This window comes from Phytophthora ramorum (genome assembly GCF_020800215.1).
Source record: "Phytophthora ramorum isolate Pr-102 chromosome Unknown Phyram_PR-102_s0014, whole genome shotgun sequence".
Lineage (NCBI taxonomy): Eukaryota > Oomycota > Peronosporomycetes > Peronosporales > Peronosporaceae > Phytophthora > Phytophthora ramorum.
Window position 1 is genome coordinate 527,442 of NW_027150660.1, and position 15,954 is coordinate 543,395.

At 51.2% G+C, this 15,954-nt stretch overlaps 4 protein-coding genes across 4 annotated transcripts; 3 read left to right on the forward strand and 1 right to left on the reverse strand.

The window, feature by feature from the left end:
* Positions 1 to 8,042: 8,042 nt before the first annotated feature.
* On the forward strand, positions 8,043 to 9,275 carry KRP23_12111 (uncharacterized protein; the record flags this gene model as incomplete). The annotated part of the gene is made up of 1 exon (XM_067882691.1): positions 8,043 to 9,275. One exon carries the CDS (start codon positions 8,043 to 8,045, stop codon positions 9,273 to 9,275), a length of 1,233 nt encoding a protein of 410 aa, XP_067739719.1.
* Positions 9,276 to 9,852: 577 nt separating this feature from the next.
* On the reverse strand, positions 9,853 to 11,166 carry KRP23_12112 (uncharacterized protein; the record flags this gene model as incomplete). Its single annotated transcript, XM_067882692.1, has 1 exon — positions 9,853 to 11,166. The coding sequence occupies one exon, from the start codon at positions 11,164 to 11,166 to the stop codon at positions 9,853 to 9,855; it is 1,314 nt and encodes a 437-aa protein (XP_067739720.1).
* Positions 11,167 to 11,309: 143 nt separating this feature from the next.
* On the forward strand, positions 11,310 to 12,539 carry KRP23_12113 (uncharacterized protein; the record flags this gene model as incomplete). Its single annotated transcript, XM_067882693.1, has 1 exon — positions 11,310 to 12,539. One exon carries the CDS (start codon positions 11,310 to 11,312, stop codon positions 12,537 to 12,539), a length of 1,230 nt encoding a protein of 409 aa, XP_067739721.1.
* A 963-nt stretch (positions 12,540 to 13,502) lies between these two features.
* On the forward strand, positions 13,503 to 14,636 carry KRP23_12114 (Crinkler effector protein 5; the record flags this gene model as incomplete). The annotated part of the gene is made up of 1 exon (XM_067895803.1): positions 13,503 to 14,636. One exon carries the CDS (start codon positions 13,503 to 13,505, stop codon positions 14,634 to 14,636), a length of 1,134 nt encoding a protein of 377 aa, XP_067739722.1.
* Positions 14,637 to 15,954: the final 1,318 nt, after the last annotated feature.

Below are 15,954 nucleotides of genomic sequence, written 5' to 3' on the forward strand. Positions count from 1 at the left end.
GAAAGGATGTCAGGCTGCGCAGCCAGATCACAGTCGCTCGCTTCATTTGTTTGTTTTTGTTTTGTTTTTCGGTGAGGGACATTGATGTCACTTAGCTATGCTAACGACTTCTATGTACGCTTCATTTGTTCCGTGGATGAGCGGGGCATGGTCTTGTCCGCCATAGGTCTCAACTCTGGTAGCTTGACCCCCCCCTCACCGATGCGCTGCCGACACATTCGCATCTAGCCGAGTCGGTTGCCGCCTCCGAGTACATATCCATTTTCTTGTAGTAGCCTGCGCATCTTTTCATGGCGACGTCACTGGGTGGGTATCAGTTGAGCTGCTCGTCTGGACCAAGTCCTTGTGATGTTTTCAACTGCATCCCTTAACACGAGTCCCTGTACTCGGACTTCGACACAGAAGTGAGGCTGGAAGTCCAGGTTGTTGACATCAGAGAACTCTTTGACGTATCGCAGCGCTATCCACCACCGCCAGACTCTCTCTCGCTCTCTTGTATAGTGCTTCCAACTGCAGCTCCGCATACTTCCTCCAGTGCGTCAAAACAGTTCTCGTATCGCTGACGGATGCAAGCCCAAAGCTTTTGGGTCTCGAATATCCATACGATATTTCTTGTGACTATTGAGCACGCCAAAACTTCCAGTCTTCAGACTTTTCTACAGGTACCGCAGAAGATGATGGTATCGTTGGCGAAGAGCAATTGACTACCAGAAGAAAACAGAAAGTCGGTGTTCACCATGCGTCAATTGATCCTTGTTTCTTGGCCCGAGCGAGTTCTTCCGATCACTCGAGTTACGGTTGTTGGTGTTTAGATCTGGTCGTACTGTGTTCAAGCAGCCATAGCATCGAGTATTCCCGACCACTAGTAGTACTAATGGCCGCCAGCACTTCGTCCCAGAAGTACCTTTACCAGTGATGCCATAATTTCGCTCTAAACGTCGTTGGTCACCTGCTGTAGAGCTTGGTCGAACTGTCGCCTATCATCACCACTTGCCCTTGCGACGCTGAAGAGCATCGGTGTCCGCCGAATGTACATTGTAAGAACCGTCCCAGGTTCGTTCTCGTTATTCGAGGGCTGCAATCGACTCCAACCTGTCTCAGCCACTTGCAACCCGCGGAATGCTCCTTCGCCTTCGGAAACGAGTTTCCATGTAAAGACAATGCAATCGGCTCCGATTCTTCGGCGCGACACTAATCGCTGCAATAGCGACACTTTAGCTCCAGTCTGTAGCGTAACAACGTCGCTGAATGTAAGAGTTGTCCGGGCACGAGTGTTGGTCGGATCCTTGGCGTTGCTGTATCCCGCATGGTCCGCTTTCACATTATGCTGCTGGTCCGCAATTCGTCGAAGAGTTCGACCGGTCTCGAAGAGTGAGAATGGCAGCACCTCTTTGAGTATCCGCTGGAAGTACTCCACCTCGCCTCCAGGCTGGCGACTGTGCGCCGAATGGACTCGTGATCCCGTGTCAGATGTGCTTGACGAGCCCCACGCTATCGAAAGTGAAAGAAAATGGAGTGCAGCGTGGTTCGCCTCCAGCTCTCGAATGTAGTTCAGTCTCTGCATTCTTGATTCTTAATTCTTGGTTTCCAGAGGGGCCACTGCATCGTGTAGTTTTGTGTTGCGGACGATGTCACTTAACGTGCCGATATCAGTCGCTTGTTGTCGATAATTGCGGCTAGTTGCCTCTGTTCTGTCTTCGCTACCGAAATGTCCTCGCGCTGTCGAAGAGCGAGCGATGTCCACAGGAAATAGACAGATGTCCACAAGGCTTTGTGCATAGCTTCTTCTCTTTCCTTTTCCTGCTTCAGGGATGCCAGTTCCAGACTCAGCTCGCGTTCCTGGCGCCGTACGTCGTTAAATCCTACATTCCACCGTTGTCGATATAATACACTCGGCGTCTGCCCGCGTTCTTCGCTCTGCGAACTTGGTCGTTTTCTTCGCTCCTGTTAGCCCTTTCTGGGGTCCCATTATCCAGCTCCTGGGACAAGTCAGTAAACCCCGTTCGAACGGGGTCGCAGACAGCGGTATTTCACTACCTTCGAAGAAGCTGTCGTGGACCGTGATAATTGGGACTCACTCCACGTGATTCCCCAGTGCCATCAGAAGCAAATCCCAACTGACCATCCCGTGTGGTTGAGAACCAACCCACAAGGCACTGGTGTCTCGGATACAGTAGTCATTCAAAATTCCCTCTCGGTTTCCTTGGACAAGATGTCCAGGACGGGGCCAGAAAGAGTTTAGGCATGTCGAATTCGTGTTGTACATGTAAGGAGCTAGTTGAAAAGTCCTCTGAAGCCGACTGGGTTATAGTTCATCGAGACGACAACCTATTCGCCTTCAAGCATACGCGGCGCCGTGGGTGAACTTTGTGGTCCACATTAAAATATCAAGTACGTATCGCAAAAATAAAAATACTCAGAATTGGTCACAAGTGGACTCATCAACTGAATGCTTTACTGCAATCCACGTACTACTGTAACCGACTCGCACGCTTTATAGATCTGTAAAGGATAGTTTGGCCGTCATTGTTGAATGTCAAATCCCCCAGAACGAACCGGCCGAGCTCGGAGCCTGTATGTATAGTACAGGCGCCACTTTGTAGTTCGGCTGGCAATCTGTCTTCATTTTCACCCTCATCGGTTCGACATTGACAAGGGTATCCCCACCCAGCACCAGTCTCCAAAAGTCGTAGGCGTGTACAATTACACTCAGCCGATCGACTTTTTCAGTGGGAAAACCTTCTATCATAGGCCGTTCGATCATCGACTCCATGGCCTGATGAATGTCTGCGCTCCCAAAGTACACGAAGCAAGCAGAATTCTTTGACGCCCATTGAAGCACCCGTCCTTCATCCCAGAGCTGCTCGAACTCGCGTTTGATCGCATCAAGGTGCGCCTGAGCCGTGCGCGTCTCAAATGTCTCTGCGTGGCGGGCTCCATCGAACGCGACCGTGCTGTAGTTGCCCGTGCCTTGTAAACCAAACTGCCAGCTCGGAGTACCCGCTGCTGCACTGCTGTTTATCACCATCGCTTGACGCTACAGATGAAAATTACCGCGGCTATCTATCTCAACTTGCCAGTTGTTTTGCACGGCAAAAGACCACATGTGTTCGTCAAACTCAACGGCGTGTGCTCCAACAATAGGACCACGCAATACAACAGTATGTTCCCAATTCAACGTCATTCCCCCCACACTTCAATTGCAGCTTCCCATCGTCAACACGGTTCCATCGATAATCGCTACCTTCCAGTGCATGAGTCTGGGGCCTGCGTGATATACGTTGACCCCGTTTTCAACCAGTTTTTTTATCATAGCTGAGCTTTTCTCGGTGACTTGTGCCCGATCAACGAGAACACGAACCGTGACACGCTGGGAGGCCCGGATGATAGCGTCGGTCAGTTCCGGATGCGTCAAAATAAACATAGCAATATCTACTGAGGTCTCTGCGCCGTCGAGCAAATCAATGAGCTCCTGAGGTGCAGCTTGGTCGCGAGAAAACCAGTAGTCTACAACTGCAGTTTGTAGTCTACCCAATATGTCCTGCTCCATGCGGCCAAATACTCGACGGTCGACCCCCATTATCCTTGCGATGTCCTTGAGCGATAGGGTTTCCGTGACGCAAAGACCTCGTTTCAGCATTTCCACCACGAAACGCATGGGGGTCCACCGATCGGGTTTACCGGACTTGGACTCGTCTTGGCTGGGCTGGGAGTGGACGATGGCGTCGATCGTGGTGCGGGCGTGTCCCGTGCTTTGATGCAGCTGGGTAATTCTCTCCCCATTCTGGTATCGCATGCGAATCTGGGACTTCTCTGCTGGGGTTAGTCGCGGACGGCGTTTCTTGGGCAGCGGACTTTGCGTTCTGTAGGCATTCGGCACGACGCGTCGCGAAGCAGTGTACATCCGAGCGGTGGCGAGAGCGATGTTTTCCGGTACACCCGGGACTGGCCGAGGGGACGTTGGCACACTTGCGAGCGCGGCGAAGTACTGGGGGTGGTGGGGCTGAGTTTCTATCGGGAGTCTGGGGTGGGTGATGCGGGTGGAGTACTGGGCAAGTGGCATTTCTCCGAGTGGAGGAGGGACCACATTCTCCTGGTGCGCGTCGTGCAGTTCTCGCGTCTCAGACATCTTTTCACAGAAAATTTGACGTGCTAGGAAAAACGGACGTGGCCCGACCTCCGTCCTCCACGTTGCTGAAATAATAATGCCTCGGAAAGGCCGATCCTCCACGCTGCTGTTTGTTTGGCTCGGAACGTCGCAAAGTGGGCAAATTATCCTGCAGTGTAGGATAAGTTGCCCACTTTGAAATTCCCGAGCCAATTAATACAGCAAAATCCGAAAGTGGGCAAAAAATCCTCCGCGTGTATTGACACCATCTGGAGGGTGGCAATAGTACCTGTACCTGGATATCCAGGCGCAGCGTTTACGGACCCCGAATTAAAGTATACAAAAGGGATATTCCAGGCGGGCACACTAGTCACTCTTACCCCACAAAATATAAAATCCTGCTCGGTATAGTAATAGCCATACGGAGACTGATGCAAGCGCCAGTGAGATGCCAACTGGGATCTGCCGCCAAGAACGCAAAGACCGGCGGCAAAGGTACCACACGTGGTCGCGTCGCGTCGGACACTCAGAAATTGTCATACACCCGGTATAACGCACAGAGCACGCCATCCATCTCAGTTTCAGCCCGCTACTACGAACGTGATCACATGACCGACTTAGTAACCACTGACGAGGTCTTTCTCGACGACATTGCGGGGCTCCTGAGCTTCGACGGCTCTGTCACACCGAGACTTGTGACTCCCAAGCCGGTAGAAGACACTGGTGGCCTTGGAGCGTTGCTCTTCACTCAAGACCTCAACAACGCAGGTCCATCGAGCACCAGCAACGTCGGTCGAGGCCAGAGCGACAAGCGCAGCAGCAAACGAGAGAAGGAAAAGAATCGGCAACGACGATACCGACAGCGACTCAAGGATAGTCGAGAAGAGTTACAACGCCAAGTGGACGCTTTGTCCGAACAATTGAATGGGCTGAGGCAAGAGTCTGCGAAGAAGAAGAAGACGGGCCCAACCGACATGATTCTCCCTAGCTCCCGGTTGATAGCTGAGGTGGGCATCCAACGCGAAAATCGATTGCAGTCTGAAGCGGAGCAGCAGCGCCTACTTGCTACCGTGAACTACCAAGCCAAATACATCAAGGGACTGCGACAAGCTGTCAACAACAAACTTAGCGCCAGTGGTTTATCATGCGATCGCAAGTCCCCAGTGCTCCATTCTATGACAAGTGGGCTGTACACGACCTACCTGCAGCTGCTTGAGGGCTGCTACGCTCGCGTCAACAACGTCATGGACGAGTGCGCCTTCGCCTTGCTACCTGAAACGACAATCAACTCGACGCAGAGAAGCAAGACTGACGGTGGTGTAGCCTACTTTCAGCATATCAACAAGGCCATACTGCCCTACAGCTTCCAGCAAACGTATCGAGCTCTGCGGAATGTTGTACACGAACAAGACGAGTCTGCATTTGGCGGCAACGAGATAGCGCCGGATAATGATGTAACCATCAAGACGCGAGTACTCAAGGCTAGAAACACTGGAGTGTTGGCACAGCGTTTTGTTTCGCGCCAATACGTGGACGAGGAACGCATGGTTCTCGTGTGGATAATTTCTTCAGAGGGCGACGAGGGATTCCACGGATTGCACGCAGAGGAAAAAGGCTGGATGTCTGTTGAGCCATCAGCGTCTGGCGTTGTGCTCTCGGTCTGTGTACAACAAGCACCGAAGTGCTTCTCGTCGGGACACTGCCGTGAGCCAGCGATAGGGAAGTTTTACAATATGTTGCACGAGTCGTTGGAAACAGATAAACGGGAGATGGCCGAAACTATGGGAAAACTACTGCTCGACGAAGTGCTTTCTGGAATCGAGTGCTAACAAAGCAGGTAGGATTTTTGTGGAAGCAACTATGAGAAGAAAGATAAGTCTGTGTACTACATGTTAAACCGCAATACGAACCCGGAGATCGAAGTACTTACTTCAACTACTTTAAAGTGCATGTACTAGCGATCACTTCGTCGTGATAACTGAGACGCTGACTGAGCAAGTAGGACCGAGTCTGTGTATAGTCTCGGATGACTAGACTGTGAAGGAGTGGCGTTGTGAGGTCATATACAGTGAACGACTACAGTGTGTGCGTGAATATTGTGTTTCCCACTGCTATCACTTCGAAGTACTTCCAGTAGAAGGCAAACTGCAGGAGTTTTCACAGTTTCCGCTCGAATCTATTGCGTGGGAAGCCTTCTCGTCACTGCATTGAAGGTCCTTCTCATTGCCACCACTTGACAGTGACCCCATCATCCCGTGTAGAACGCTTTCTTTTTTCCATCATCACCCTGTGGAAATGGTCCACACTAGTCCCTGCGCACCACGAACACTGGATTCACAAAGACTTCCACCAGTCTGCTCGGACGAAGACGGCACCACCCATTGCATTCCACTGAAAGATAGGCGAACGCGATAATATTGCTAGTATTTGGATGGTACTGCCATCAGCAGGTACGTTTCTTGACTACGGATTTGGTTATTTCTCCACCCATGTATTCATGCCACTCACCGTAAAATTCGGGTCCCGAACTCACAGGCATCGAGCTCGTCAAATACGTGCTGTAAAAACTTCATCGCATTAATTAGCCGGCCGACAAGCGGTGTAGTCGACTGTGCACGTCAATTGAAGTCAAAAGTTGGCAGGATACGTGCCGTCTAGCATCCGGCGAAGTCCTTGGGTTTTCGCAACAAATGCATGTTAACAGCGGGTGGTCTCTGTTGCTTTCGTTTGCTTCAATCTTGAGCGCGGCAAATTCGGTCGACGAGAAGCGCAGCAAATGATCATGCTAACAGCGTTAGCCACTCCTTTTCTTACCTACATCTCCATGTGCCACGTTATGCTGTCCAAACGGAAATGTGGCGGACTGACGGATTGATATTAATACCTCTTGCACAGCTCGCCAACGTAATGCCAACGTCTTGAAAATCTCGATACAGCTCGGCTAGGTCGCTCACGAGTTGGAAAAATCCTTCTCCATCACAAACAACGTGGCGGGGGCGACTGCGAATCGGCACGAACCATTTGTTGCTGCGTCGACAGAATCGTACCCGAGTCCGTTCAAAGGCGGCATCAGCGCGTTGGTCCATCGGGTAGATTCGTAGCAATCCGTTCGTGGCGGAGATGCAGGTTCATTGTCGTCAAGTGAGCTTCGAAAATGTTGAGTACTGAACAGTAACCACTTACTCCAGACCCCTTTGTCGAGTCGCTCCGTGACTTTGATTAGATACCGATGAAGTGAGGATAGATACCTCAGTAGTGCTGTAGTCAATAGTATTGTAGTCGCTCAACGAATGCCACAGACGATCAACTCCAATGAGTTTTCAGGTTGCAGATTAATCTTGCTTCATCCGCGAAGCAATCAGTATAATTCAAGACGTCCCGAGAAGTAGACTCCCTAGACATCGAAGCAATTCCGCAGGCTCCCGTCACATGTGTCGATGCGAGCATAGCAACCTTCGAGATGCTCGTGACGTAGTGTAGAGCACACTGGTAACTGTCTGCAGCGTGGGAACTTTGAAATAGCTATCGATGCCCGCAGCGTACTTCTCAACGCTATAGGAGGCACCCTGAACACCAAGGTGGTTGCTGTCAAACGAACAAAGATCCGTTGAAGCATAGCTTATCCACCTCATCGAGCAGGCTCTCTCGAGGCGAGGAGTTGTAGGAACCTTGCCACGTCAGCGAGAAAAGCTTCGTCTGGTGCAGCACATCCGATCGTTTGAGGCATTGGCGCTGTTGTTGTCTTGTGTGCTGGCCTGAGCTGATCGGGGTACGAGGAACGGGGGTGGGCTCCAAGCTCTCCCTGGCGGAAACGCGAGGGGCTCGCCAGCCCCGAAGCGCAGGCCTCGAACACGCTGCAAGCACGTCATACAAAAATCCAGTGAATGAGAATGCATGTGTTTTGATGCCATCATTTCGGAACTTTTCCTTTACAATGGACGCGGACGCTGCTTTCCTGGCTGAAGTCACGGGGTTCTTGGACGCTGCAGTAGCGGCGGGTACTGGCCACGCCATGCCGACGACGGGCGACGAAGCGCTTCTCCTGGATAGCCATCAACTGCTGGCGGAGACGGAGGAGTTGCTTGCGTCCTGCAACACGCCAAAAGCAAAAGTTGCGTCTCAAAAAAGTCAAATTTCAGCTGAAGAACGGCGTGAAATCCGGAACGCCCAAGCCGCCAAGCGCCGACTGCGTTATCGTCAAAAGCTAAAAGATGAAAAAGAGATCTTGTTCCTACAAGAGAGTGAGTTATCAGGCGAGCTGAGCAAGTTACAAGCCGCCGAAGCAGAAAAGAAGAGGAAACAAGCGGGGAATTTGGCGTTGGGGGCGTGGAAAGCCGTCGCGGCCCGGCAGCTAGAGAGACGAATGGAAGCGGAGCAGCTACAGAAGCAGCTTCGGACTCAAGTCGTTGGACGCTCGAGATTCATTCACCAGCTGAATGTGATGCTGCAGGAACGACTGCAACACAATCAGTGGGGGCGACTCGTTTCGTGGGAAACGATGAAGACAAGCCGGGCGGATGACGGTGCTGCGTTGTTCAAAAGGTTTCTGTCTGATATAGACGCGTTGTACGCTCAAACTGATAAGGTTCTCAGCGGCTTGGAATTCAAGTCGCCGTTTCCAATATCGTACAACTTGACGCGGAGATGGGATCAAGGCGTGCTGTACTTTGATAGCGCGGATAAAATGGAGTTCCCGTACGAATTTGAGCAAGCTGCTGATGCTATATCCGTGGTGATGATGTCCGACCCAGAGACTGGGTTCGAGACCGTCAAGGCGAACGATGTGAAGGACACCATTAGCATGAAGTACCAGCTTAAGTACCAGCTGAGTCGAGAACATACCGCAAGCTTTGCCATCTACGGTACTGCAAAGAGATACCAAGAGAGGGGTCGCGTGGTGTATGTGTGGCGGAGTCTGACGGAAGGACAAGGTGAGTTTGAAGGATTGCAGTCAGACGAAACCACATGGATGGTTGTTCGCCCGTCGTCCAGCAGCTCTGGGCAAAGTTCAACCGTTCTGGAAAGCTATGCGCGCCTAGTGCCGGTGAGAATGGGCCCAAGTGACGAAAATGTCGACCGATTTGTGAAGATTCTAGCCAAATCCGGCGAAGAAGAAAGCAAGGAGATGACGAGGATGATGGAAAAGCTGATGCTTAGTGTTCCCTGATTGCAGCAGCTCGAGTTTATTTTTTGCGTCGATTTAAACCTGAGCAGTCTTACGGAATGTTTGGTAGCGCTGAGACGCATTATATCTCGGTCCAGGCTAACATCCTCAAGATATGTGTTGGCAGATTCTTTGTAGTTTACTTTCAAATGTCGGTAGCCTAAAGTTTGCTTTGCAGGTCGGGGTCGACCCCATACGCATTGCAACCCAGGCATCAACCTTGCGGGTGCAATGGATGGAAATTAGCTGATAGCGCCGTTGAACGAGTTATTCGGCCTCCTCGCTGTACATGTACCTTGTGCATGACCCGCCGTCGCGGTCGATAGGTTCGTTCACTATTCTCTTCTTCATCAATCACGAGTAAGCGAATTCGTTAGAATTTGCGAGTCGCTACAGAGAGCAGAGCTGTCTAGCCAAATGTAGCTGACGAACACGTCTGCAGACACGAAAAAATGCAAGCTGAAACAAACCTGGGGCCACTCAGATCAACAGTAAATAAAATTAATCACTTGCCCTGCATGTTCTTGCCTCGACGTACTTCTTCGCTTTCGTCACAACACGGACACACAAAAACGTATTCTCACTTTGCTCCAGCTGGGAAGGGGCTTCTCAAGCTCACTTCAGCAAGGGCATCGCCTAGCTGCATGCGTTCCATCATTTGCTCCATTTGCAAATTATCTTCTTTTCCAGAAGTAACGAGTACTTCTGTGAACTCATCGAAGTCAGGTGTGTCGGTAACTTTGGAGCTGAAGTGCATCGGGACAAGACGGGCGCACACTCGAATGAGCGTAGAGGCCGTGTCACTTCCATCTGCTGGCGAAACAACATCATCTGCAGCTGCCTCGCGTGGTTGCACAGTACACCATCCAGTCTCATCTGAATGCATCCCTTCAAATTCACCCTCGCCCTCCCAGAGCTCTCGCCAAATGATCACTGTGCGATTTTTCTCAACGTAGCGTCTCGACACAAAATGTGTCAGAAGTGAGACCGTGCCGCTAGTATGAAGTGGGCACTTGACGCGGAACCGCACAGCGATCGTGTTCTGTAAGTTCTCCACACCACGATACTCTTCTCTGTCAAGCTGTCGATACGGTTGGCGCGTGACCTCCCACAGTGCCGAGCATGTCCGTTTGAATTCAAACGGCACATGGAGCACACCGAGGTTTTCCAAGTACTCCGTGTCCCCATCTCGCTTCTTTGGAGGCTTCGTATTCAAGAACGGCCCCGTCATCGGCGCAGTCTCGCACGACCGGAAAACAGCGTCCGTCTTGGCATAAATTGCATCCATCTCGTCAATATATGCTTCGAAGAGTTTCTCATCACCAGGTTCCGTCCGATCGCTCTTCGTCAAGCTCGAGCCTTTGTCTCCCGTTTTGGACGCGTCTTCCACTTCCTTCAAGCGCTTCCGCAGCGTGATCTCCACGTCCTGAATCAGTTCCCGGCGTCGCTTCACAGCCGCTTTCAGCTTCTCCTGCTGAGCTGCAGCCACTCGTCGGCCTTCCAATTGCCGCATAGCAATTGCTCGCCACGCTGCCCTGGCCATGCCGCCACTGTCAGCTCTGCGTCTTTGCTGCATTTCTTCGAGCTTCGCCGCCAGCTCCACCTCTTCGCATCGAAGCGTCTGCCACTCCTCCTTCAGCCGCTTTCTGTAGGCGTCTCGGCGCTTGCCGGTCTTGACATTGCGAATAACGCGCTTCCGCTCCGCTTCGTCTTGCGGACTTGGACACTTGGATTCTTCTGACTGTGGATTTACAGTACGCATCGTGACGTTATACGCGGGCGTCTCATTTGATGACACTGCGCCCACCACTTCGTCGTCGAGAAACCCCGAAATGTCTGACAGGAACGCAGCCACGGCGGCCGCCTCGGACGCCAGCTCGTCCCTCCTGGGCATTATTCTCTCTTGCCGTCACTCCTCTACAAAGTACGGATTTTATCGAGTACAAAAAATACATGAACCCCCTCAAATCTGGTGAGGTATAGGTGGCTTTTGGTGTGCAACATGTTACAATACCACTACTTTCAAACTGAAGCAGCATGACGGAAGAGCAAGTGGACGCGGCCTTCTTCTCCTCCTTATCAGGATTCCTGGCTGAGTGCGACGTGGCTCTTGCTCCATCATCTCTGACCACTCACGATTTTCTAGCAGAGACTGAGACGCTGCTCTCGTCTCTTGAGCCGCCGCCACCAACCCAAGGAACGTCAGAGGGCGGCGACAATGGTCAGGAATACGCCAACTCATTTGCAGTCGATAAGAGGGACGTGCGGAAGGCTCAAGCCGCTACAAGACGGATGAGGTACCGCCAGAAGATCAAGAGCCAGAAGGAGGCGCTGCGGCAGGAGGAGGCGGAGCTCTCGAACGAGTTTAGCAGGTTAGAGAGACAGATTGAGGAAAAAAGGAATCATGTGGACAGGGTGTCCCAGAGTGTGTGGAGAGCAATTGCCACGAGGCAGAAGCAAAAACGAACGGAGGTGGAGCAGACCCAAAGACAGCTACGAGCGGCGGTGGTTGGTCAAACCAGAATGATCCATCAGATGAACGCGTTGCTGCAGAGGTCGCGTGTGGAGAACGAGGATAAGAGGTTGAGTGATGTAACTAGTGGAGGAGGAGGCAGCACCGTGCTGTTCAAGAATTTTATCAGTGAGATGGACGCGATTTACGCACAAACGGACCAGGTTATGGAGGAAGCTGAGTTTAGAGTGTCTTCGAGACTGGTGTATAAGCCGACGCGCACGCGGAAGCAAGGCGCCGAGTGCTTTGATAGCGCTGATAAAACTGTGCTGCCTTTCAGATATGAAGAAGCGTGTCGCGCGGTGTCGTTGGTGATGATGACAAACCCCGAAGTGCTCCGCTGCTGCAATGCAAAGGCTCAAGAGCTGGACGACACAGTCACTTTCACGAATAATGTGAAATGCCAACTGGAACCTGGTGATATCTCGAAGCTGGTGGTTTATGCCGCGGTAAGGAGATACAAAGAAGCTGGTCGATTGGTATTTGTCTGGCGTGCTCTGAGCGAGGGTGAAGGCAATCTATCAGGTTTTCATACACATGAGACTGGTTGGCTCCTACTGCGCCCAGACATTCATAGTACTAGCCCGTCGACTGTGCTGGAAAGCTATGTGCGATTCGTGCCCGTGAGTCTTGACGACGCAACTGGCAACAAAGCTGATATGGATCGTTTTGCCAAAGTAGCTGCTCAATCGGGTGAGGAAGGTGTCAACGAGATGAGTCAAATGCTGGAAAAGATGCTACTCGGGAATGAGTGAGGCAACGTTAACAAGCTTCTTTTAAGATATACTTGACAAACTCTGAATAATTGGTTCGAACACGCGATGCGCGTACACTTGTACCGCCCATCGCGCATCATGCACATGTAGTTTGCTATTCCTGTGCCCTACCAGAGTTGCAACTTCTAATGATACGATGACTCAAGGGAAATAGTGCGTAAACTATGGTTATTGGCAGTAACAATTGCAGTGTCTTGCCTTAAAAGATAAGGAGAAATGAGGAGTTTCTATTAATCAAGCGCCAGTTTCCTCGTCCTGACAGGATATAATCCACTCTCCGACCGGCTAAACAACTCATCAGTAAAGCAGCTAACGACACGTTCGAATCCAGCTCAAGACCCACAAATCGTCAGATTACGTTGTTGACGCAGCTAAGTCGAATGGATCAATGCAACAACAAAAAGCATACCTCATGAAGTATCAGCTCAATAATCAACAGGATTTCGAATAATACTTCGTCGATGTAGCAGGAAGACGAGCGCTTGATATTATTAGTAGTATGACGTAGAACATTACGCGGTCACTTTTTTTCCTTACCGTATTTTACCACCAAGAACATTCCTGAAACCTTATTTCGGGACAGCAGCGATTTCAACGACGCAGCCTCTCGACCACCTTGGAGCGAGAGCCACGTCTTTTCGATATTAGGGTAGTTTTAGAACCGCTCAACCGGTGAGATCTAACAGACGTTGATTTGACGACGCCACCTTATAGCGAGAGCCACGTCTTTTGGATCTTAGGGCGTTTCGACCGACAACGTTCAAACTATATTGATAAAAGCAATAGAACGTTACGCCGGCAGATTTTTACATCAAGGATTAGCTCGGACCAGCGTCTCATCATTGGTTGAAAATCTATGTCACACACCTTCATGTCCGCTTAAGTACGCCAGAAATTCTCCTCCTTTCCTCCTCATTCCAGAATCTGCCAGCTCGAGGAAAGATGGTGAAGCTGTTCTGTGTGATCGATGGCGTGGCGGAAAGCTCGTTCCCGGTTGACATCGACGCAGACCAGACGGTGGCAGACTTGAAGAAGGCGATCAAGACGAAGAATGAAGACATCACGGCTCCTGCGCGCAAGCTGCAGCTCTTCCTGGCGAAGAAAGACGAGGGCCGCGGCGCGTGGCTGACGGAGGCAGACGTGAAGAAGGCGGATGGCTTGACACCCTTGGACGCTGGAGGAGCACCACTTAACCTTGTCGGTTTGTCGAAGAAGGACGTGAAGTTCCAAGTCACGAGGCAACATGTTATGGCTAAAACGACCCCTGTTCACGTGCTGGTGGTGGTTCCGAAGCAAGAAAACGACCGCTCCCCAGCCATGGCTCTCGGCGTGGCACCCTCTTTGCCACCAACTACAATACACCGTCACCCCGAACGTCTCAAACGATGGGCTGCGATCAATGCAATGATTCGTCAGAAGAATCAAGAGGCGAACCAGAAGACGACGAGTGGGGACGTCAAGCACACAAACAAAAAGCGGAAAAAACACGATATCGACAAGACTGTGGGCTATTCGAGTCTTTGTTGGGAAGATATCAAACCTATTTACAACTTCGACGATTCTTACGACCTTCAACCCAGCGATATTCCTGACGCTGACATCCAGCTGCTCCTCGCTCGTATTAAGGACTTGCGGAGACTCTATGGACAAATCTCCGATGGGAAAGAAGCCAAGAGATTGTTTTTTATCGCCCCGATCCTCGAGACAGTCAGTCGTCAACTCGGGGACGTCCGCATATTAGTCGAAGAAGACGTGGATGGGAAGAACGTGCTCCTAAAAGGACGATTCGAGTTTGTGCTCCAGCGTGGCACCAAGAGAATCTCAATTGTCCAAGCAAAGCGTGAAGATATGCTGCAAGGACTGGTTCAGAATGTGACGGGGCTGGAAGCTCTTGCTGATGTCGAAGATCTATCTGTGGTGTATGGCATTGTGACCAATTTTCTTGAGTGGAAGTTCTTGATCAGTGAAGACGAGAGGGTCCGACAGCAAGAGTGTACTCTTCCACTCACCGATACTATACCGACGTTTGAAGGATTGAAAGAAATCGTCGGGAAGATTTACGCGATGCTGCAATAAATATATTCCATATGATCGTCCAAGCGTTGCAATCCTTTGCTTATTTTCTAATTGAGATCTTCTTACATGCACTCATCTGCTTAATCAGGCATCGTCCGCTCAACCATAGCACTTAAGAGCATCTAGAGTAATCCGCACAAAGTCAAGCTACCGGTGAAACTAAGCGCGCCACATTTTTTTTTTAATGTTCGGCTGGCAATCTGTCTTCATTTTCACCCTCATCGGTTCGACATTGACAAGGGTATCCCCACCCAGCACCAGTCTCCAAAAGTCGTAGGCGTGTACAATTACACTCAGCCGATCGACTTTTTCAGTGGGAAAACCTTCTATCATAGGCCGTTCGATCATCGACTCCATGGCCTGATGAATGTCTGCGCTCCCAAAGTACACGAAGCAAGCAGAATTCTTTGACGCCCATTGAAGCACCCGTCCTTCATCCCAGAGCTGCTCGAACTCGCGTTTGATCGCATCAAGGTGCGCCTGAGCCGTGCGCGTCTCAAATGTCTCTGCGTGGCGGGCTCCATCGAACGCGACCGTGCTGTAGTTGCCCGTGCCTTGTAAACCAAACTGCCAGCTCGGAGTACCCGCTGCTGCACTGCTGTTTATCACCATCGCTTGACGCTACAGATGAACATTACCGCGGCTATCTATCTCAACTTGCCAGTTGTTTTGCACGGCAAAAGACCACATGTGTTCGTCAAACTCAACGGCGTGTGCTCCAACAATAGGACCACGCAATACAACAGTATGTTCCCAATTCAACGTCATTCCGCCCACACTCCAATTGCAGCTTCCCATCGTCAACACGGTTCCATCGATAATCGCTACCTTCCAGTGCATGAGTCTGGGGCCTGCGTGATATACGTTGACCCCGTTTTCAACCAGTTTTTTTATCATAGCTGAGCTTTTCTCGGTGACTTGTGCCCGATCAACGAGAACACGAACCGTGACACGCTGGGAGGCCCGGATGATAGCGTCGGTCAGTTCCGGATGCGTCAAAATAAACATAGCAATATCTACTGAGGTCTCTGCGCCGTCGAGCAAATCAATGAGCTCCTGAGGTGCAGCTTGGTCGCGAGAAAACCAGTAGTCTACAACTGCAGTTTGTAGTCTACCCAATATGTCCTGCTCCATGCGGCCAAATACTCGACGGTCGACCCCCATTATCCTTGCGATGTCCTTGAGCGATAGGGTTTCCGTGACGCAAAGACCTCGTTTCAGCATTTCCACCACGAAACGCATGGGGGTCCACCGATCGGGTTTACCGGACTTGGACTCGTCTTGGCTGGGCTGGGCGTGGACGATGGCGTCGATCGTG